The sequence below is a fragment of the Eublepharis macularius genome, chromosome 9, assembly GCF_028583425.1.
Source record: "Eublepharis macularius isolate TG4126 chromosome 9, MPM_Emac_v1.0, whole genome shotgun sequence".
NCBI classification, from domain to species: domain Eukaryota; kingdom Metazoa; phylum Chordata; class Lepidosauria; order Squamata; family Eublepharidae; genus Eublepharis; species Eublepharis macularius.
In genome coordinates, this window is record NC_072798.1 from 3,292,961 (window position 1) to 3,315,518 (window position 22,558).

The window sequence follows — 22,558 nt, forward strand, 5'->3', positions numbered from 1 at the left end:
TGCATCTCCCTACACTTGAGCATCCTTGTGTGAAGAAATCTTGTGTACACTCTAAGTCTGTTCCTGAAGAGGAAACAGGGAGCACAAAGTGTCCATTCAGGCAGCTGGATTCATTTTTATTTCTTTTTTTATTTCAAAAGATTTGTATCAGACTCTTCGTCAAGTTTAGAGAGGGCTAAGAACAAGAGTTTAAAAACCAATTTTACTAATAAAATCCAATCAATAACTACCAAGCCCGCCTAATCCAATATTCAGATAATCAAACTACAAGAAGAAATTGTAAACAGCAACTCTTCCATAATGCCAAGCCCTGGCCGTGCTGCCTGAAGGCCCTTTTGGCAGCCAAGTCTTACAGGCCTTCCCAAAAACTCAAAGGGTCGAGAGACATCTCCACGGGGACACTATTCCATAACTGTAGCGCTGCAGGAAATGGGCACTCTTGCCTCTAAGGCCAGCCGGGGCAACCAAGAGTGATTTCTCTGGGCTGTGAAGAGCTTCAGAGGTAAAAAAAAAAAAAACAGCACCTGGGATGGACCCCAGAACCAAATCTGGGCAATTCCTTCACGGATGAGGCAGTCGTAACAGAAGCAAGCCAGGCCACAGGGTATTTAAAAAGATCCTTTTACTGAGATACAACACAGAACAAAGAGAAAGAGAGTCTCCGGCGGCTTTTATGGCAGTTGGCCCTTTTTGATGGAAAACAGGAGCATGGCACAAAAGGTGCGGTGGCAGCAGATGGAAAGAGGGCGGAGAGGGGCACTCGGCAAAGGGCTAGAGCTCCCCCGGAACATGCAGGGCAGAGATCTTGTGCCCACGTCCCGCAGGCCAGGCCACGTCCCAACTGCCGTGGCTTTTGCCCGCTGTGACTCGGTGGAGCCTCAATCACTGAGAATGATGGTCTCCCCCCCCCCCTTCCTTTTGCTTCTTCTCCAGCAGTCCCCAAATGGTCTCATTGACTGTAAAGGTGCCAGAAGGGAGCCCAACGAGAGTTCTACAGTTAGGACACAACCGTGTGCAACAGGGACGGGAGACGGCGTGAAGGAGAAATGCATAAACTCAAGGCAGCAGAAACAGGCAACGGGCGGGCCGCAAGGATGGAAGAAAGAGGAGCTAACTCGGAGGGGAAAGAGCCAGTTGATTGGCAGGTGTGGCTGTTCTGCTCAGGCCCCTCAGGAGGCCCTGGATGTGCTCCCATGTTCCCACTCACAGTGTTAAAACGGGCTTTCAATACTGCCCAAAAGAAATTGCCCTGGACACCCAACCCCCACCCCTTTATTTTTAAACTGTCTGCAACCGTCCCGTGGAAAAAGCATCCGTGGCTCCGCCCTGGGCCTTGCTTTCTGGTGTCTTCTCTGGCAGGCACGAAGAGGGAAACAAGAAAAGGCGTTCAGAGGAAGGGTCTGGGATCAGCTCTTTGCTGGGGGCTCAGCCCCACCTCTCCCCTAGGAACTGCTCAGGCCAAAACGCTCACCTTGACCCCCCCCCCCGAGCCCCAGCCTTGCCCGGTTCCTTCCCTATAGAAACACCAGAGCTTGTGACCCCAAGAGGGCTGCAGAAGGTCGTATGCCGAGGCCCAGGGGGGCCGTCTAAGGCCAAAAGGTGGGGGGCAGGTTACTGCTGGAAGCCCAACGCTCCTCCTCAGGCACCCCCACCCCAGGGATCAGGGGGGGCTGCTGGTGCTGGAAGTAGCTTTTGATGCAGGGAAACTGATAACAGCCTATTCACTTGGCAGTGCCAGCAAGATTGGGCGGGTCTCTCGAGGCGCCAAGGGGGCTGGATCCAGAGATTCCAACCTCCTGGGCACCAGCAGGAGACCGGGCTTGGTGTGGGCGGAGGGGGGAGTCAGGCGGCTGAGTTCTTGCAAGGTTCAGGTGGGCCGGGACACGTGGCACACGTGGTCCTCCCTGGGGGTGGAGGGGGACGCTCCTCAGGTTCGTAGTGAAGTGCCGCTCCATCTCTTCAGGCAGGGGTACAGGAGCAATCCCCCAGCCAACGCGACGAAAAGGGCAATGGGCTTCAGCCCTCCAGCTGGGATCTGCAGCAAAGAAGGGGGGAACAGATCAGAGTCAGTGATGGAGCGTTGGAACTTCCCAGGCTTTGTCCCTTCCATGCACCAGAGGTAATTGAACCGCACTAATGTCCCCTGGAGAGTACTGTGAGATGATTTCTTTCAGCCATTGCTCGGCCCTGCCCGTGAGGAGATGCTGGCAATGAGGCAAGAGGGGTCAAGCCCTGACACCCCTTCACTCTCTCCCTCTTTTTTACTTAGACCAGGCAGCAAACGCTCCCAAGGTCCTCTTCAGCAACCCCCCCCCCCCAAAAACCCAGCAACTGATTCCCGATGTACACATGGTACACAGCTTGTGACCTTTGGGCTGACGTCTTGACACAGCACAACTGCCCAGGGGTAAAGAAAAGTGCTCTGCGTCTAAGAATCATGGATTCAAGCCAGAGGGCCAGCAGTGTGGTAGAGTGGTTACAGCGTTCGACTAGGACCTGGGCTGAATCGCAAGAAAGGCAGGCTGAAAATAAATAAATAAAGCTTCGCGGGGTAGCTACACTAACTCCACTTAACCTACCTCACAAGGTTGTTGTGAGGATAAAACAGAGGAGGGAGGACCATGTCCTGAGCTGGCAGGATTTAAAATACACTGAATAAATAAGTCTCCCCGATGGCACGGACATCCGGAGGGTCACAGGAGAAGAGACACCGGGCAGGCCCAGGAACAGTTCCTGGGCGCATCTTTTTGCCTTGAGGAATAGCACTCCCGGTGGCCTCCAATTTACGTCAGCTCGGGTGGGGGAAGGCTAACTACTCCCCCATCCCGTACGCACACCATTTCCCCAGCATCAAAGACTGCCTCCCCCCAGCAGCCATTTGCCCTATGGGGGGAAGTGCAGAGGGAAAGAGCACCCACAGCCGCCATCTGACACGGCCCTCTCTGCTGCCTTTAATCAAGGAAAACAGGTTGGGAGAGCTGTTCACCGGTCCTTTGTCTGCTCTGACCCTGAGGGTCTTGCGAGAACGCTTTCCCTTTCCATCTGTAATAAGGGCACCAACAGTGATCTTGCAGAGAGGGTGATGTGATGGAAGCCCTTGGATCGTGCCAAAGACTTGAACTCTGGCCCAAAGGAAGGCTAGGAGTGGGGCTGGGGCCTAGAGATCTCCTGGAATGACAACTGATCTCAAGACTACTGAGATCAGTTCCCCTGGAGAAAATGGCTGCTTTGGAGGATAGACTCTGGCAGGGGTTCCCAGTGTGGTGTCCGTGGGCACCATGATGCCCGCCAAATGGGTAGGGCCAGGTGGGACTTCTGCCACTGGAGATCTCATCGGCTTTGCAGATTTTAAGGAATACTGCTTTGGCAATAGCTGCCACCACAGCACTGTGTGACTGAAGGGAAGCTGTGGGTAAGCTAGAAAACATTTGTAAACAATATGTTGCTTTTAAGAGGCATTCTGTTAAGCAGAGCTTGTGCCTGAATTTCTACAATGAAAGTTATGCAAAGCCTCACTCCATGACATTTTGTGGTGGGCTCCGCCTCCTGCAGCAGCCATTTTGTGGCTGCGCCCACCACCCCCTGTCAGAATTCCAATGCTGCCCATAGACTTTAAAAGACTGGGGACCCCTGCTCTATGGCATTAGGCAGCACTTTTTTTGTTTAAAAAAAAAGACAGGGGAAAGACGCCAGTACTCATATATATAAGGCTGTGCCAATTTCCATCAATTCTCCATTTCACATGCAAGTCCCCACTAGACCTGTTCCTGAGGGCCGCTCTCTTTCCCTGGCTAAGTGGGGCTGGCTGGTGCATGAGTTGGGTGAGCCCAGAAAAAAGGTGCCAGTACTCAGTACCAGTGAGAACCATCACAAAAGAGCCCTGGCATTATGCCCTGTGGAGGTCTCTCCTGCACCCAAACCATGCCCTCCCTGGGGTCCACCCCCCAAATCTCCAGGAATTTCCCAACCTGGAGTTGGCAACCATAGCAGCTGCCCTGTAGGACGTTACCTCTAGACCAAGGGATTCTGGCCCCAGGCTTTTTCCTCAGACAGGAGGGCTGCGTTGTAGGGAGCTGATCTCAAAGAGACGCTTCACTAAAGACACAGTCTGACCCTACAGGGTAGTTCTATGTTGTCTAAGGTCAGTCCTAGAATTGCTTGTGCTCCTTTTTAATATTTCTTCAACTCCGTATTGGGTTTTTGCTGATGCTATATCTTTGGCAAACTTGCATTTATTTACTCCATGGCACTGTTTATTGTAAAGGTTTTAATATTGACTGTATTAATTTGACACTGTAATCTGCCTTGAGTCTCAAGGAGAAAGGTGAACTCTAAATGACATAAATAAACACATAAATACAGAGAGAAAAAATCAAAAGCCCTCAGAATTACCCGCCTGTTTGGCCATGAGCCCAAATGCAGCTATCAACGGCATCCTGAGCGCTGGCAACATGTGAGATAACACTCTCAAGGTTCCAGCGCCTTCGACAGTTGGGCAGAAGAGGGAATGCTCTCTCCCCGCATCAAACCCCTCTTTCTGAACCATCCCGTACGGCTCAACCCCTCCTTCCTCTTTTTTCTTTGGATCTGATAGTAGCTACAGGGCTCCGAAAAGACTGGAGGGGGGACGGAAACAAAAGGCCTCCCTCAGCCTTCTAGCCCTCATTGCAACCGAGCAAATTCCACAAACGTGCTTTGGCTGCATCTACAAGCCAGAGACCGTGAGGGGCCTCCCAAGAGGCAGGAAGCAGCTCCTCTGATCACCCAATCCTCCGTCTTCGTGCCCCGCATGCCTGTCTGGGCCTCCGTTTCCCTACCTCCTAAGCCTCCCAACCGTCGCTTTCCATTCTGGAAACCCAAGCTGCTCGCTCCAAAATGGACACATTCTCTTGTATCTCGGCAAATTTTGCATCCAGAACATGAAAACTCCCTGTGTATAAATCTGGTATTTTTACATTATTCTCATTGCCAAGCTGATTTTAAAGCAGAAAGCAAGTTGGTCAAGCCACAGCCAGGAGAAAACAAGTGCATATTGACAAATCAATAATCAAAAATAGAATTTTATAGTCTCATAAAGCTGAAAAAGTGACAAAGTGCTTCAAAAAATTAGTCAAGTGCTAAATGACGGGTACAACAATTTCCAGCATATCCACAACAATAGGCAATAAATAACATAATTCATAAACAGCGATCAATAAATATAAACTCTGTCGTTCAGCACTTTACTAATTTTTGGAAGCACTTTGCCACTTTTTCAGCTTTATGAGACTATAAAATTCTATTTTTGATTATTGTCAATATTCACTTGTTTTCTCCTGGCTGTGGCTTGACCCCCTTGCTTTTTGTTCTGGTTTGTACCAGGAGAGTGTCCGGTTTATCTAGTTAGAAGCTGGTTTTAAAAGCGTACGGCCACAATTCTGACTCATCAAATTAAGGTTCGTGAGAACGCCAGGGAAGAAGTAACGGAGGCGCATGTTGCATTTCACACGCTGCATCCTGGAAGGGCCCTTTAGAAGTGGACATACGCTCTGCAGAGCAATTCGTAACTGTTAGGCAAGCTCCCTGCCTTAATTCAGGTTGCACTAAACTTAACTGAACTATACTAAATGACATTTAGGTGCACTGCGTGATTATTTCTGTAACAACAGAGGGTGCTGTTACTTCAGTATGTGGAGTGGTGGAGAGTGCCCTTAAGTCATAATAGTAAATAGTCCGGTAGCACATTTAAGACTAACCAACTTTATTGTAGCATAAGCTTTCGAGAACTACAGCTCTCTTCATCATGCATCTCACAAAGAGAGCTGTGGTTCCCAAAAACTTATGCTCTTCCTTGGAGGAACTCCCATCCAATTACAAACCAAGGCTGACCCTGCTTAGCTTCTGAGAACTGACAAGATCATGCTTACGTGGGCTATCCAGGTCAGGTCACTACTTCACTATTATGTAACATAAAAGGCCTTTGCTCAGGGGTGGGGGCAGGAGAAGGAACAGGGAGAACACTCCATAAAGGATGGAAAAATAGGATGCCGGGGCAGTGATTCAGATATAGTGTATGATTTAACCTGGTAATTTACATGGCCTTAAATTCCCTGTTGCATAGCAAGAGCCAGGCTATGAATACCTTTGCCCTGTGTCCAGTAGTATACGTTGCCCTCTGCTGGACACCTGGGAAAGCACACTCAGCTCCCAAACTAGACAAAGTGGGCTCCAGTCCAGGGTTGAGATGAGTTTCGGAATGCATCCAACGAGGATTTTAGCAAAGCCATCCCATGATCCTTATAGCAGGCTGATTTCCACATGCATTTGATTGATCTGCTGGCAAATCTCATCTTTACAGGGCAAGGGACTGTGTGGGAAATACGCCACCTGGCTTGTGACCTTTAGAATTCGGCTGGTCCCTGCTCCGGGGACAGATTGGGATGATAAAACAGCCCTGGAGCAAGAGGACTACAGCATCTCCTGCAGTGCTGGCAGCAGCTGCTGCAGCATAGTAGTTAAGTGGTTGGGCTGCAAAGGAGCGCGTTGCTGGTTTGAATCCTACTACTGCCATAAGCTCAACGGATGGTCTCGGATAAGCAACTCCTCTCAGCCCAGCTCGCCCGTCACATTATGGGGATAATAACAACACTGACTTTGTTCAGCACTCTGAGTAGGACACTTATCTGTCTAGAAGAGCGGTATATAAGTGCGGCTGTTACTATATAGGAGCTGCTGTAGCACTGTTGTTAAGTGTTTGGGTTGCAGATCAGCAGTCTGCTGGTTCGAATTCCATTCCTGCCATGAGCTCAGCAGGCAGCCTTGGGTAAGCCACTCCTCTCAGCCCCAGCTCCCCAGCCACATTGTGGGGATAATAATAACACTGACTTGGTTCACTGCTCAGAATGGGGCACTGATCTGTCTAGAAGGGCGATATGTAAGCCCTGTTATTGTTGTTATGGGGAACACTTGGCTTAAACCAGGCCATGGCAACAACAAGATGAGTATAGGCTTAGCTGGGCTTAGCTCATCCCCAGCCCCCCCTCCCCCGGGAGCTTTCCCAGTAAGAGAAAGGGCTAGTCTGTTCCTGCCCCCCCCCTGTTCTGTCTGCACCTAGGAGTTACACTCCTGGCTAGAGGTGATCACAGTGAACAGAGAATAGATCAGGCCAGAGAAGACTGGGAGGTCAGACAGGAAAGGAAGATGAGACTGGGGAGGGGCGTGCAAACAGAAAGCCACAAAAGTTGGGGGGGGATGGGAGCGGTCTGGCATGCGGGGTGGGGTGGGGGACAAAGCAAAGCAAAGCACAGGTCAGCAGAAGAAGCAGATACCAATACCTGATCGGGATTAGGAAGAGGTCTCGGCCCACCAGCACCACAGCAGAGCCACTATAACAACCAGTCCTATGAGAGGGAGGGAGATCGTGGGGGGGTCAGGCGCTTGGGGGGCCTGGGGAGGGGAGGAGCATGGAATGGAGTGGAGGTGAGACCACAGAACACCACGAAGGGGAGATGAGCCAAGGCGGGGAGAGAGAGAAAAGAGAGAGATTAGACCTCGGGGTCTGTGGTATGCAACTGTTTCGGCCTAAGGGAGGGGCTCTGTGATGGATCCAGGCATCACAGCGGAACCAGTTTCAAAGCCCGCTGAATTGCTCTGGTTCCCAACTTTGGAAGGCGTTGCTCTCTGAAGGAGCTAGCAGAGAATTCCCCACACACCTTGGAGCCATTTCTGATACAAGAGCCAAGCGACAACCTGTCGAAAGCTGCTATGCAAGTGCCTCTACGTGAAAACATCCCAGAGGCACGGAAACATTTCCTGAACCCCATCTGCAGAGAAGCTGCGTGCAAGCCTCAACCCCAAGTCACATTTCCATGCAGGCAGCCCTCTTTCAGAAACGCCCGGTCTCTGAGCCTTGAGCAATACGTCCAAGAGGCCTCTGGTTTCGCCTTCTGCCTGGGTCCCAATCCCCTTCTCCCTGCACAAGGAAGAAAGCGGGAGCAGCCTCCGCCGAGGTGAGTTTCTGGCTTGGGACTTTGGCTGCACAGATGGCCTGCAAAATCTGGAGCGCTTCTACAGAGCAGCAGCGACGTTTGTTGGCTCCTCTGCTCCAGAGAGGGGCTAAAACACAGGGAGGCTGGGAGAGTACATCAAGCGGGGTGTCTGTCTCACCCTACAAGACAGTTTTACCTGACTCCTGATGGCCATGCCAGATTTAGACCTAAATTCTAAAGAGAATTGACAGAGCGAGATACACACATGAAGCTACCATGGACAGAGTCAGACCACTGAGCTCAACTGCCTCTGTTCTCACTGGCAGTGGATCTCCAAGGAGGCCTCAGCCTCAGATCTCCTTCATCCCGGCTGCATGAAGCCATTTTTAAAAACCTGGGGCTTTCTTTACGCAAAACAGGTACTCTAACACAGCCATGGTTAGAGCACAGCCACGGTTAGAGCACAGCCATGGTTAGAACACAGCCATGGTTAGAACACAACCATGGTTTCCCCCTAAGTGTTCAGCAATGCCGATCTTGTGAGCCGCTCGTGCTCAGCCAAGAGAGCTCACTCAAGAACCATAAGAAAAAGAGAGAGAGCCCACACCTTCACGATTCGCTTCTAAGACAGGGTGCGCTGAGGACTATAGTCCTAGAAAAGGGCTGATGGATCCCCCCAAGCTAAGCAGAGCCACCTACACCCCTCCTCCCATTCCGACCGCTCCGCAGGATTACCCGTCCGCCAGCAGGGATGTTGCCGTTGAGTCTCTCGATCTCCTCTTTGCACAGACGCAGTTCCTCCTGCAGCCTCTCCCACTCTTCCCGGCTGACCTTGTACTTCCTCTCCAATTCACGCACCTCTTCCTGGGCCTGGTTGCACTGCTGGGCAGAAGGAAGCAGGGGGCAGGGGGTGAGGGTCAAGCCATACTCTTCCTCCCGAGATGCCAGAATCAGGGGCAGCCTACCACCAACCATGTGCCGTGTCCCCAGTAGGGGATGGTGATGATTTTATTATTGTGGTCCTTAGACCAGACATACGTACAGGAGAAATACATATTTAAGAAATTCCACAATTGGGATAAAAAGATTTAAAAACCATTTTAAAATTGATATAACATCTAAGTATCATAAAGTTTTCTTAGCCCAAGTATCGCCATACAGAAATTGGCTTCTTGATAAGTGATCTTTGCATCTTTGTCTGTTAAAAGAAACTCAAGTTTCTCAAGTTTAAGTTTTTCGGGGAGATCCGGGTTTTTTCCGAACAACAGGGTGATTAGCTCTGCTGGCATTCCATTTAAGACTTCATACTAACTACAATAATAATAATAATAATAGATTTCCAGGATACGAGCCTTCGAGAGTCAAAGCTCCCTTTGACTCTCAAAAGCTCATATCCTGGAAAACTAGTTGACCTCTAAGGTGCTACTGGATCCGAGTCCTGCTCACATATTACTTTTGTTATTGTTTCAACAACACTGTAAGGCACTCTTGAAAGGACTGCAAAAGGACTGAAATAGTATTATGCTCAGCGCTTCGTTCTTGTGGCCCCATCTTACATGCACAGGGTAAGGCCGATCGCCCCCTTGGGGTCAGGTAGCAATTTCCCCCAGGCCAATGTGGCCAGGGATCCTGACGGTGTTTTGCCATCTTCTGGGCATGGAGTGGGGGGTCACTGGGTGTGTGTGATGGGGTGGGGGGGAGGTATTTGTGAATTTCCTGCATTGTGCAGGGGGTTGGACTAGCTGACTTTAGAGGTCCCTTCCAAGCCTGTCATTCTATGATTCTATGATTCGACTCCACTGCCACCAATACACAGAGACAGCTGGTAGAGAGCAGCTGCCCTGCAGCTTTCAAAAATGAACGGGCCAACTTTTTCCTGCCTCGGATCCTCTTTCCCACCCAAGCCCCTCATACTCTCGCTTCCCTTGACTTTCAAGCTTTTTACCAACATCTATCTGTGCATCATTTTCACCTTTCTCCATCCTGCAGATTCTCCCACCTTTCGCTCTTCTGACCCAGCTTCTCTTGTTCCTTTCTTTGCTCCTTCTTCCTCTCTGACCAGTTTTGCCTCTTCCTGTTGGAAGAGGAGGATTCAGCGCTGTCCCTTTCTCAGGTTTCAGAGGGGGACACACCAAAGTGTTCGAAAGATAGAGAGGTCAGGGCACCCCGTTTACTGCTCTGACTGTCCTTTGATACGTAGATTGCTATTCTCAGGATTTCCTCCTCCTGACTTCCTCCCTCTCTCTCCTTCTCTTCCAGGCTTTGTTCCAGGCAACATCTCTCTCCTCCTCCTCCCTCCATCTTGGAAGCATGGATGCAGGACATGTCCTGCCATCCATGCCCATCCTTAAAATAGACAGGTAGTTAGGATCTGTCTCTCCTCCTTTCCTACAAGAGTATGGAATCCTACAGTAAAGAACTCTTGTTTCTTTTCTAAACATAAAGCAAGTGCATGATTTGCTATTTTCTCTCCTGCACACACAGCAGCCAGCAGAACCAGCTCACAACCACCTATAATCACGCTTCCTATGCCAAACGATAGATTCTGCTAAAGACCAAAACTCGGAATCCTTTAATTAGATTTCTGGGGCCAACAAACGATTTATTTATCACCTCCTCCCACTGGTGTATTTAAACACCCAGAGGACGTTGGCCTTGTCACTAGCCTGGAACCTTCACCTTCCCCCTCCTCTTCCCTTGTGTGTCTGTCTTCTTCAGGACTGAAATTCACAATATGTCCGACATGTATTGGGTGGCAGGTGTACACCGAGACTCACAGTCTGACATACTTTGGGGCAGGGCTTTTTTTCTGGGAAAAGAGGTGGTGGAACTCAGGACAGCACAATTACATCACTTTGGGCCAGCTGGGACAAGGGCGGAGTTTTTAAAAGTTTAAATCGCCCTCGGCAAAAATGGTCACATGGCTGGTGGCCCCGCCCCCTGATCTCCAGACAGGGGGGAGTTTAGATTGCTCTCTGTGCCGCTCAGCTGCACGGAGGGCAATCTAAACTCCCCTCTGTCTGGAGATCAGGGGGCGGGGCCACCAGCCATGTGACCATTTTCAAGAGGTGCCGGAACTCCGTTCCACCATGTTCCAGCTGAAAAAAAGCCCTGCTTCAGGGGAACTCACCTTAAGCAGTGCTCATTCATCATAAGGCAGCAATGTGAGGGTGGAGCCCATCGGCTCCTTTTCCTGATGTATGACTGACTGTGAGTCTGGTCGCGCTACTGTGACCCGACACATGTCGGGCACATTGTGTATTTGTGAGCTTAAGGGCACAGCCCGGCCCTTCCTTTTGCTTCAGAACAAACTGCCTGCCCTTTGTAGACACTCTGAGAATAAGAGCTGGAATTAGGGCCACCCCAATTCACAGATGCTGGACTTCCTCAGACCCCTCCCAGAACGATAACTCCCGGCCTTTGAGGCAGAGGGGTGTGTGCCTGCAGTGACCATTGCGAAAGGACGGAAATATTTTAGTGTTGTTGGGGTGTGTGCCAATTCTCCCGGGAGAGCAAGAGCCGCATGCCACCCACCGCACCTGGGCTTGGACTGCTTCCGCTTTCTCCTCTTCGGTCTTCAGCTGCAGCTGCAGCAGCTGAGATGAGCTTTCCTCCTCCAGCATCGACATATGTTTCTCCTCGTCATACTCGCTACCGTAGCCCACAATCTCCACCGACTTGAATGAGACGCTGCCGGCACCGTGCAGGCTGTTGCGCTTGTTGCCAAAGACGCGGCCCTGCGTATTTTCCTCTGATTCAGAAACGAAGGACGGCGAATCGTCCAACTTGCTTCTAGATCTGCTAGGGGGAAGTTCACTGAGAGGGAGTTGGCTGAAAAACTACTACAGGGAGAGACGCGTTATGGGAGGAGGGTACAAGGGAGTGGAGCAGGGGTCCAAGGCATGGCAGCGCTTGCATCTTGGGAAACCCTTCCAAATTGGGGAGGGGGTGGCCCACATCTGCATCAAGGCCAGTAGCTGCCCCCAAACTGTGGCAACCTCCCTGGGTACACATCAGGATTGTCATCGTTCACATGCAAGACAGGCGTCATGCCAACACAAGATGCGTAAATGCTGCACGAAGCAATGGTCAGAGAACTGATCCCTAGTTCATGCAACTGTCAGAGAGTCAGTTTGTTGTAGTGGTTAAGAGCGCGGGACTCTAATCTGGAGAGCCAGGTTTGATTCCCCACTCCTCCACTTGAAGCCAAAGTCCCACAGCTTCAAGCTTCAGTTTGAGCTAAATGCCCAAAATATGCTATTAAATATTCTACTGAGCAATAATACAAAAGAACATGGCGACAGCTGCGAGAGTACTATATGCAGCAAAATTGAAGACAGAACCTTGCCCAGATATATGTGAGTAGATGGACAAAGTGTATGAATATGCACTCATGGCTAAATTAACTTCTTATGTGCATAACAGACCAATATCAGAATTCCAGAAAAAAATGGAAAGTTTTTTTGATTACGTACCTCGAAGTTAAGAAAAATAAAGAGTAGTTAACATGGAAATAGATTAATTATAATGCAGAGCCCTTAAAACGTTGACTATAAAATATGAAACAGATGACTGATTACAGATTATTGATATGAAATTTTAGGTATAAGTAATTAAGGAGAGGGAGAGAAGAAACATTCCATAAGTTAGTTGTATTGCCACATATTCTGAATGTACTTTTCTGTTCCAGTTCAGATTTAGTATTTTGTATTTTGTATAAGCTTCTATGCACTTTCTATGGCTGTTTGTTTTTGTTTTTTCCAAATAAAATTCTAATTTTTTTTTAAGCCCCACAGTGCAGGAACCAAGCCACATTATCACTAGCGACAGACTGGCGCTTTCACGGACTGATAAAGTTGCCAACAGGTTGCTACTGGGGGGCCTCTGGGGGCCCCTGAAATACTGGCAGTGCCACGAAGGTAGTTTCAGGTGGGTAGCCATGTTGGTCTGCAGTTGAAGAGCGAGGTATCCAAGGTGTTAGCTTTTAATAACATCATAACATTCCATTTACATACCGCCCTTCAGGAAAACGTAATGCCCACTCAGAGCGGTTTACAAAGTATGTCATTATTATCCCCACAACAACATTCACCCTGTGAGGTGGATGGGACTGAGAGAGCTCTGAGAGAGCTGTGACTGGCCCAAGGTTCCCCAGCTGGCTTCGAGTGGAGGAGTGGGGAATCAAACCCGGCTCTCCAGATTAGAGTCCTGCTGCTCTTAACCACTACACCAAACTGGCTCTCTTTTGAGAGTCAAAGCTCCATTAATCAGATCTGAAGGGAGCTTTGACTCTCAAAAGCTCTAAAAAAAAAAAAAAAGGTCTTACCTTGGAAATCTAATTGGTCCTTAAGCTGCTACTGGACCTAGAGCTTGCTCTTCGGCAATGCCATGGGATCCCCTCCATTTGGATCCAAGCTTTCGCAACAATGATGAGTGTAGGGTCACCATAGCCAAGAAGACCCTGCAGTGTTGCCACCACAGCTTGGGGCTGTTTTGGGGTCTCATCCCCTCCCACCCTGGTTGCCACCTCTTCTCTGGCTCTGCTCCTGGGCTTTCCACAGCACTCTGACACACTGTTTCCACATGGGGACATGACAAGCTGCCCCTGCTACAGAAGCAGCAGCGAACGAGAGGAGGCACGTGGGAACAGCATCCTCGAATCACTCTCTGCCGTGATCCTCCCAGTCCACAAGAGCAAAAAATCCAGGTGTTTCAGCAACGTACCTTTGCTTGCCTTGTGTCATCTTTTGAAGGGTCCCCACCCGGTGAGGTTTTCCCTGCTCACGTCCATCTGAAAACCTCCCTCTCGCCTCCCATCCAGAGAAACCATTCCACTTGCAACTCCCCCTTGTCTGTCTCTCCCAGCCAACACCACGTATGAGATTGCGCCTCACCTGTACTTCATGGCCTCGAGCCTCTCCAGCTGATGGACCATGATATTGTTGCTCTCCTGCAGGATCTGGTACTCTTCATTGAGATCCTGGAACTGAGCTTTCCAGCTCTGGAGCTCCTCTGCAAAGCACACAAACCGTGATGAGACGCAGTGCCCTCGGCAGAGTTTCCACACCCCTCCTCCGACACCATATCCCTTGGCACGCAGCTTCAGATCTTTCCAAGTCCAGCCAATTCCAGCTCTGGGACAGAGGCTGTTTGGGAGATGGCCTGAAACTGTCTGATGTCCTCCACAAAGCGAGAGCTCTCATCTACCTCACAAGCTCTGCAGCTGGGTTGTCGTTTCTCTTTGAACGCAAAGTGCAGCCCACCCCTCTTGCCAAGAGCCAGTTTGGTGTAGTGGTTAAGAGTGCGGGATTCTAATCTGGAGAGCCGGGTTTGATTCCCCACTCCTCCGCCTGAAGCCAGCTGGGTGACCTCGGGTCAGTCACTTAACAGCGGCAGGACTCTAATCTGGAGAGCCAGGTTTGATTCCTCACTCCTCCACTTGAAGCCAGCTGGGTGACCTTGCGCGAGTCACGGCTCTCTGGAGCTCTCTCAGCTCCACCCACCTCGCAGGGTGTTTTGTTATGGGGATAATAATGACATACTTTGTAAACCGCTCTGAGTGGGCATTAAGTTGTCCTGAAGGGCGCCATATAAATCGAATGTTATTATTATAATGTCGTGAGACCTAAGCTCAGCGAGCTGCTTTTAACGCTGTACGCTCTGAAGAGCATGGCGCTTGTCAGAGAGTGAACTGACCCTGTCCTTGCTGGAAAGTCAGTAAGAGAGAAGGGAGCAGGATTAGAGTCCAGTGGCCCATTAGGTGTCTGAGGAAAAGAGCGCCGACAGCTTGAAAATCTCGTCGGTCTCTCTCTGGACTCAAATTCTGCTGTTCTACCGCAGAACAACGCAGCTACCCATCTAAAACTAGGAGTGCAACTTGGAAAGAATTTGGGGGCAGAAGGGCACAAGGCAGCATTTCTATATCCATTGACTTGAATGTAAGTCTCAGTAACTGCCTTCTGCAAAAAGATGCATTCAGTTTACATCCGAGAGCCTCTCTGCATGAGACTTCTTACACAATGACGCCCAAGTGAAGGGAGATGCAATGATAGCCGGGAAGGGTAGTTTTAAAAGATAGAGCCGGCAGAGATTGATCCTCAGAAGGTTTATTTCATCTTTGCAATCATTGCGTCTCCCTCCACTTGAGTGTCCTCATGTAAGAGGTCTCGTGTAGAAAGACCAGGGCTTTTTTTCTGGGAAAAGAGGTGGTGGAACTCAGTGGGTTGCCCTTGGAGAAAATCATCACATGGCTGTTGGCCCTGCCCCCTGATCTCCGGACAGTGCCCTAATTTTCTAAGATCACCGATGGCGCAGCTATGCTCACGGTACCTTGCAACCTGATCACATCTTCAGAGGCACTGGCAATCCGGTCGTCATAATGAGTCACAACCATCAACTCTGCAGGAGGCTGGCTGTCTCCGGTGCCTAGTTCCTTCATGGTAATCTCGGCGCGCAAGGAGGTGAGCTCCAGTTCATACTCGTTGCACATATGCTGCATCCGTTCCACTTCGGCCTTCTGCCGGCAGAGTTCCTCCTGTAGGCCGGCAATCTCATTCTCGTGCAAGGCGGCGGCTTCCTCGGCATCCAAGCGCAGATTGTGGTTCTCCTCGTTGACTTCCCGTAGCTCCTGCTCAAGGCGTTCGTGCTCAGCATCTTTCCCTTCTTGTAGTGAATCGTACTCGTCCTTCAGAGAATGTAGCTGAGCTGGATTGGGGGGGCAGGGGGTGGGGAGGAGGCAAAATGATGGAAGGATGAGAAGGCAGGGACAACCATACTGCAGGTATTTTGAATCCAGGCAAGTGATGAATAGATGTATACGAACGTATGACGCTAATACTAAATCAGACCCTTGGTCCATCTAGTTCACTCATGTCTCGTCTGAATGGTAGCAGCTCTCTAGGTTCTCCAAGAGATAAAGGCCGTTCCCAATACCTGAGATGCTTTAACTATCTTTTACATCCAAAGCATGTGCTCTACCACTGGTCCACATCCTGCACTCTTACTGTGGGGTTTAAAGGGTGCAGAGTTTAATATTAGCACAGTAGAAATGAGTATACAGACTTCTGTGGTTTTAGCTCTAGAAAAATACTTTTACTACGTATCAGGGAAGAGGGTACATTAGCTCGAAAATAAATAATAGCTATTTATCTACATTCTGATGGTTAACAGGATAGACTAAACTGCAGACTGAAAAGGGTGGGAGAGACGCAAGAGTGGACAAAGAGCAATAAAACCTTAGTATATGTTGCTAGTTAATTGCCCCCGATAAACTGGTTCATACAATAGACAATCCTAGATCCCTTCATTAAGACTAAAGACTCCTCGTTCTATGGCAGGAACTTTTACTCGAGGCCTAAGTGGTTCTAGGCTAACTAGCTATCTGACTAAACAAAACAGAATAACAATTTAACTCTTTCAAGACTGAATGTAGGGAACTTGCTAAAATCCCAACAACCCTTAGCCTAGATATAAGCCTTTTTGATTGCTTAGTACACTACCTGACTATAATGCACATTCATAACAAGTAATAAGCTGCTTTGGGGAGAAAAGGCAGAATATAAATCGGGGAGAAAGGCAGGATATAAATTAAGTAAGAAGCAGCTGATCTGCTGGCATTTTTTTAGATATGCATGTGTGTGTTCCAGGTTCAAGGCCACTGGTTAAGAGTTCTCTATCTGCACAAAGGAATTCCAGAGCATTTCAAACACACACACCACGGCTGGCTATCTGCAGTCACTCACAGGTCACTGTACTTCCTTGGGGAAGCTACAACCAATTTCCCTCTGCATACCAGACATACTAACCCAAATTACTATACGTATGTACACCAACTTCCTAGAAGCTAGGCAGGAAGAATGGTACTTCTTGGGAGGAAGTGCACGATGGGGGACAACCTGCCCCCATGGGATGGGATTAGGCGTAAGGGTGATGTCCGCTTGAATGCATTATCCCAAGAGTAGGCTTGTGTGGGTAATCCCTGAGACTGGGGAGTGGTGCTGGGGCTGATGCCTTCATGGGCATTGAGTAGGGTTGCCCAGTCACCAGAAGCGATGTCATTGGCAAGTGCCATGGATCACATTTGTGTCCATTTCTCCAGCCTGCTTCCCAGCCTCCACCACTGGCAGGCTATCTCTGGGTGGCCTGTCTCCTCCTGCTGATTGCCAGTGATCGGCAGGCAGGCAGAGGCTACAGCTGCCAAGCGATTGCCCACCATCAGCGGGAACCTGGCAAGACAAGCGCTGAGCAAAGACAAGGGTGGATGCTTGACCCTGGGACCCAGGTGAAATCTGCCATAGAGTCTGCCCTCTAAAGCTGCCATTTTCTCCAGGGGAACTGATCCTGTAGTCAGGGGACCACTTATAATTCCAGGAGAAATCCAGGCCCCCTCTGGAGGTTGGCAACCCTACTCACAATGATTATGCCAAAACCACACTAACTGAAATTCACCGAAATTAATCAGGAATGGCAGCCTACCCTCTCCAGCTCCGTACTGCCCTCAAGAATTATTTATTTTTTTGCATTTATATTCCGCTCTCCCTGCAAGCAGGCTTACAATGGATCCCATTGGAGTATAAAAACAAGGTAGCAAAACAGATGAAAACTATTCCAACTCATAAAACCCATTAAACACCCTCCTCTCTCCCCCCTTAAACCTTGAAAAGGTGGGTTTCCCCAACTCCTTGCCAGCATCGTCAAGGGGCTTATATGGTTGATAAGTGGCAACTACGCCGTTTTAAGCCTGGTATAGCTGCCTGATATAGAAATTTGGGAGCGGACCCTAAGGTTACCAGCTGACCAGGGGGCACTTAGCCGCTTGCTCTTCTGCCTTTGAAAAACAGGCTGGTTTGCAGAAACAAATGAAGCTCTTCTCAGCATGGAGATGAGGTTACCCAGCTGCTAATTATCTGCAGGTTGACACAGGAGCAGGGGACAGGGGGAAAGTTAGCAGCCCTACCTGGGGGCTGATGCTGGAGGGGGACGGAGGTGGGGAGATTGGCAAGGCAGTTGCCATTGGGTGTGAAGCGGGTGCCTGGATGAGGGGCCTGGGTGGGTGTTTCTGGGAGGGGGACTAGGGTTGCCAGCCTCCGGGTGGTGGCTGGAGATCTCCCAGAATTACAACTAATCTCCAGGCCATGGAGATCAGTTCCCCAGCAGAAAATGGCTCTTTGGAAGGTGGACTTCATGGCATTACACCCTGCTGATATCTCACCCCTCCCCAAACCTTGTCCTCTCCAAGCTCCACCCCCAAATTCTCCAGGAATTTTCCAACCCGGAGCTGGCAACCCTAAGGGAAACTGATACTGGGGGTTGCCAATTCCAAGCTGGGAAATACTTGAAGATTGGAGCCTGGGCAGAGGGGAATTTGGGGAGCGGAGGGGCCTCAGCGGGGTATAATTAGGGTTGCCAGCTCCGGGTTAGAAAATTCCTGGAGATTTTGGGGGTGAAGCTTGGAGAGGACAAGGTTTGGGGAGGGGTGAGAGATCAGCAGGGCATAATGTCCACCTTCCAAAGCAGCCATTTTCTCCAGGGGAACTGATCTCTGTGGCCTGGAGATTAGTTGTAATTCCGGGAGATCTCCAGCCACCACCCGGAGGCTGGCAACCCTGGGTATAATGCCATAGCGTCTATAGCCTGGAGATCAGCTGTAATTCTGGGAGATCTCCAGGCCCCACCTGGGAGTTGGCAACCCCGGTGGAAGAGGCCTTGGGGTGCCGGGGGCTGCCCTTGGCCCTTGTGCTTGGCTGGAGGCAGCCACCAAGGCCCAGTTTCCATGGCGACACCCCGGCCTGCTCTGCCTCCCTCCAGGCCCCCCAGCACTCACTGCCCACAGAAGAGGAGGGTCTCATCTCCATGGCTGTGGCCCGTCCGGGGGGCCCCGGCAGCGGAATCCCCTGGCCCAGCCCCTGCACTGGGCCTGGGGGCCCCTGTGGCCCTTAAAGCGGCGGCATCTCGGAACCTGCCAGGCAAGGCCGAGGCCTGCTCCCGCTCCCTCCAACTGCCAGGCCTTGGCAGGGCAAAGGTCTAAGGCCAGGCCTACTCTGGAGGCAAGGGGCGCAGGTACAGACCAGACCCAAACGCTGCGGGCCTGCAGCTCATACAGGCAGCCTGGAAAGAGGCCCCTCACCCATGAAGCGGCGCGGCCCGTGGGGTGTGCAGCCTATGCTCCTCCAGCAGGAGATACATGGAACCAGGAAGGGCCTGGAGGATGGCAGAGTTAGAGGACACAGGAAGAGGCAGAGAGAAAGAGGGCTGGCTCGCCTGTGGTGGCCCCCTTTTCTTCCTGGCAGGGTGGCTGTGCTTTCCAACAGCTCTGTGGCGAGGCAAAAAAACCCAGCAGGTTAAGTTTTCCCTTATTTTGTGCCAGGGCAGCCAAGCCTGTTGAGTTTCTGCCTTACCAGATGCTGTTGGGGGGGTGGGGAAGGTGTCAATACTATTATTGATGAAATTTATAAAGAGGCACAGTAGCAGGAAGGGAGCACCCAGATTTATGGGCAGGGGAAACCAAGAAAGCAGTTCGTGCAAAAATAATAAACAACCCCCAGATGCTTAGCGTTCGTATCAAAGACACAAGGACTCGGTATTTAAGTAGGTTCAAAAGCTGAAGTTGGATCTTACGGGTTCTGTTGAGGTAAAGAAAGAGCATTAAAAGGTAGGCGGGAATTATTCCTTTTCGTGTGACCTAGTAGAGGTATGTGAGTTTCCCTAATAGGGTTGCCAGCTCCAAGTGGGGAAATTCCTGGAGATCTGGGGGGTGAAACCTGGAGAAACCTGGAGAAAGTGGGGTTTGGGGAGGGAAAGGACCTTGGCATGGCATAATTCCATAGAGTCCACCCCCCAAAGTAGCCATTTTCTCCAGGTGAACTGATCTCTGTGGCCTGGAGACCAGTCGTAATTCCGGGAGATCTCCAGCCACTACCTGGAGGCTGGCAACCCTATTCCCTAAGCTAAGTGCTGTGCCTGTTTGCATCTTTCGACCGTGAAAGAAAAGATCCTTAAAGGTATGCTCCCTGTTTTTCTGGCAGGGCTCCTGTACTTTGAGTGGTCAGGTGGTAGGCAGGCATTCAACAGGTTCAGATCTTTCACCAACATGAAAAAACCACAAGATTTCTCCATGCCACAAAAGAAATCACCTGCTGAATTTCTACCTGCCAGCCCAACTATTTCCTGCAGCCCTGCCAGAAAAAAAGAAGCCGCCCTAGTCAAAGGAGTTATTCCAGAGACAGAACCTAAAAATGTAGCCTCCATGTGCCTTTTTTTTTATTGAGAGGCAGTTTATTTTACATAGTCCCAGCAGCAACAATATTTAAAGTTTAGTTGCTAGAGTTGCATACAATGGGCACACGCTCCAACTGCCTAGGGTTGCCAGCCTCCAGGTAGTGGCTGGAGATCTCCCGGAATGACCACTGGTCTCCAGGCCACAGAGATCAGTTCACCTGGAGGAAATGGCTACTTTGAGGGGGTTGACTCTATGGAATTATGCCATGCCAAGGTCCTTTCCCTCCCCAAACCCCACTTTCTCCAGGTTTCTCCAAGTTTCACCCCCTAGATCTCCAGGAATTTCCCGACTTAGAGCTGGCAACCCTACAACTGCCCCAGAGGAGCAGTGACAGAGAGGATTTTCTGGGAGCCATACCTGGTAAATCTGTTTTATCATCCTACGTGTGGCCTTGTTAAATTGTTAGAATGAGATTCTGGATTCATTTTTCGCCAGAACACAATTCCCTTCCCCGAGTCTCGAAAAGTTCCATTTCTGAGTAGAAAGTGTATTTGTATGAGTAAAAATGGATTGTTGTCTCTATTGCATATTTGTGTAAACACATGTGCATTAACACCCTCATCACTACGATGGCGCCCGTCCAGTTGAGATTTATTGTGAATGGTTGGTAATATTGCCAGACAATTATGTTTCCCTAACCGATCATTAGCCCAAAGAATCAATGCCACCTTCTGCTTTTGCAGGTCAGATCATAACAGAATCAACATATACCAGAGGAGGAGAAAAGCCCCAGTAGTGTGGAATAAGTGGGAGACGCACACAGCGACCTTGTCAGGAAAAGAAAGACCTGCTGCTTAGGTCAATCTCCCTGTTTTCATCAGCTCACACAAATGGTGTTCCTTTATTAGCAAGAGGATGGGAGAGAGGGTATTTCAGCTATATCTGCATATTTGAGTCTACATAATCTGCAACACCATCTGATCTCAATCACAGAAAACTTTGCACCTGTCCCACATTTGCTGGGCATTGCCTTTACAGCTTCCGTTCTCCCTGGGCATAGAGAGGAAACAAAAGACCCCAAACGCTAAGCCTGGAGGCTGAACTGTGTCTGGGGTGCATTTCCTACTCTTCTACCAAGGAACTTAATATAGCCTACATCAGGGCTTTTTTTCTGGGAAAAGAGGTGGTGGAACTCAGTGGGTTGCCAACATAGGGGGCAACTCCTGGTGGGAAGTGGTGCCCCTGGTACCCATATGCGCACGCGCAAAGTGCGCTCACGTTCTCAGGACCATGCAATGACGTCACTTTGGGTCAGCTGGAACAAGGGGGGAGTTTTTTAAAGTTTAAATCGCCCTTGGCGAAAATGGTCACATGGCTGGTGGCCCCACCTCCAATCTCCAGACAGAGGGGAGTTTAGATCACCAAGCGGCGCGGACGGCAATCTAAACTCCCCCCTGTCTGGAGATCAGGGGGCGGGGCCACCAGCCATGTGACCATTTTCAAGAGGTGCCGGAACTCCGTTCCACCGTGTTCCGGCTTAAAAAAAGGCCTGGCCTACATGTCTTCGTCTGACGATGCATCTGATGAAGAAAGCCGTGGTTCTAAAAAGCTTAAGCTACAATAAAGTTGGTTAGTCTTACAGGTGCTACTGGACTCTTTACTATTTTTGTACAAAATGTTCTTCAGATGGTACATCACCCTTAAAAACGTTGTAAGAACCAATAAAGATGATAGTGGGCAGAGTTGAAAGTGTCAGTGCAGGGAACAAACTGGAAGAAAGTATAAGAAAACAATGGAATCCAGTTACTGGTGCTACTGGACTCTTTACTATTTTGCAATTACAGACTAACATGGCTAACTCCTCTGAAATTTGTACCAATTCTCTCTTAACAATTGACAGTCTGTAAATTTGATTTCTTTGGTCCATAAATTTTCCCACTGGCTCATAGAGACACTTTCTCCAAAATTTTGCATCCATTTTTTCATACAATTTTAACTTGCTCCATTTCTGCGGCATATTGCAATAAAATTTTGTAGATTTTTCCTAGTAAGTGCTTTGAATCTCCACTGGTTAGTTGTTCAAACTCAGTTTTCTCTCTTAATCTACCACCTTCTTTACATGTTTGTTCTTTAAGCTTGGACAGCATTTGAAAATATATCAACCACGTAATATTTTTTCCTTTGTGCTTGAATTTCTTGCCACGTTTTTATATTTCCTTGCTTGTCCACCATGAATTCATAATTTACATGATCAGTTCTGTTTCTTATGATAGCATCATAATAGGCATCTATTGGTGATGTCAGCGGCAAAACTGGCGGGCTTAATCTGTTTGTTGACCCTGGCTCTCTTCCTGGAACCATTGATTGTTTTCAG

The 22,558-nt window shown here is 49.6% G+C and overlaps 1 protein-coding gene across 3 annotated transcripts in view; it reads right to left on the reverse strand.

The window, feature by feature from the left end:
* Positions 1 to 624: 624 nt before the first annotated feature.
* CCDC136 (coiled-coil domain containing 136) overlaps positions 625 to 22,558 on the reverse strand; it is a 40,503-nt gene continuing 18,569 nt past the window's right edge. Inside the window, exons 4-9 of one of the 3 annotated variants that reach the window (XM_054988951.1) lie at positions 15,297 to 15,671; positions 13,862 to 13,979; positions 11,507 to 11,765; positions 9,940 to 10,041; positions 8,703 to 8,846; positions 625 to 2,035 (exon numbers count right to left, since the gene is read on the reverse strand). In XM_054988951.1, coding sequence (XP_054844926.1) covers positions 1,928 to 2,035; positions 8,703 to 8,846; positions 9,940 to 10,041; positions 11,507 to 11,765; positions 13,862 to 13,979; positions 15,297 to 15,671 — 1,106 coding nt within the window. In that variant the 3' untranslated portion in view covers positions 625 to 1,927. Of the gene's footprint in view, positions 2,036 to 8,702; positions 8,850 to 9,939; positions 10,042 to 11,506; positions 11,784 to 13,861; positions 13,980 to 15,296; positions 15,672 to 22,558 lie in introns of all 3 variants that reach the window. The other 2 variants (XM_054988955.1, XM_054988954.1) reach the window with 2 other exon arrangements.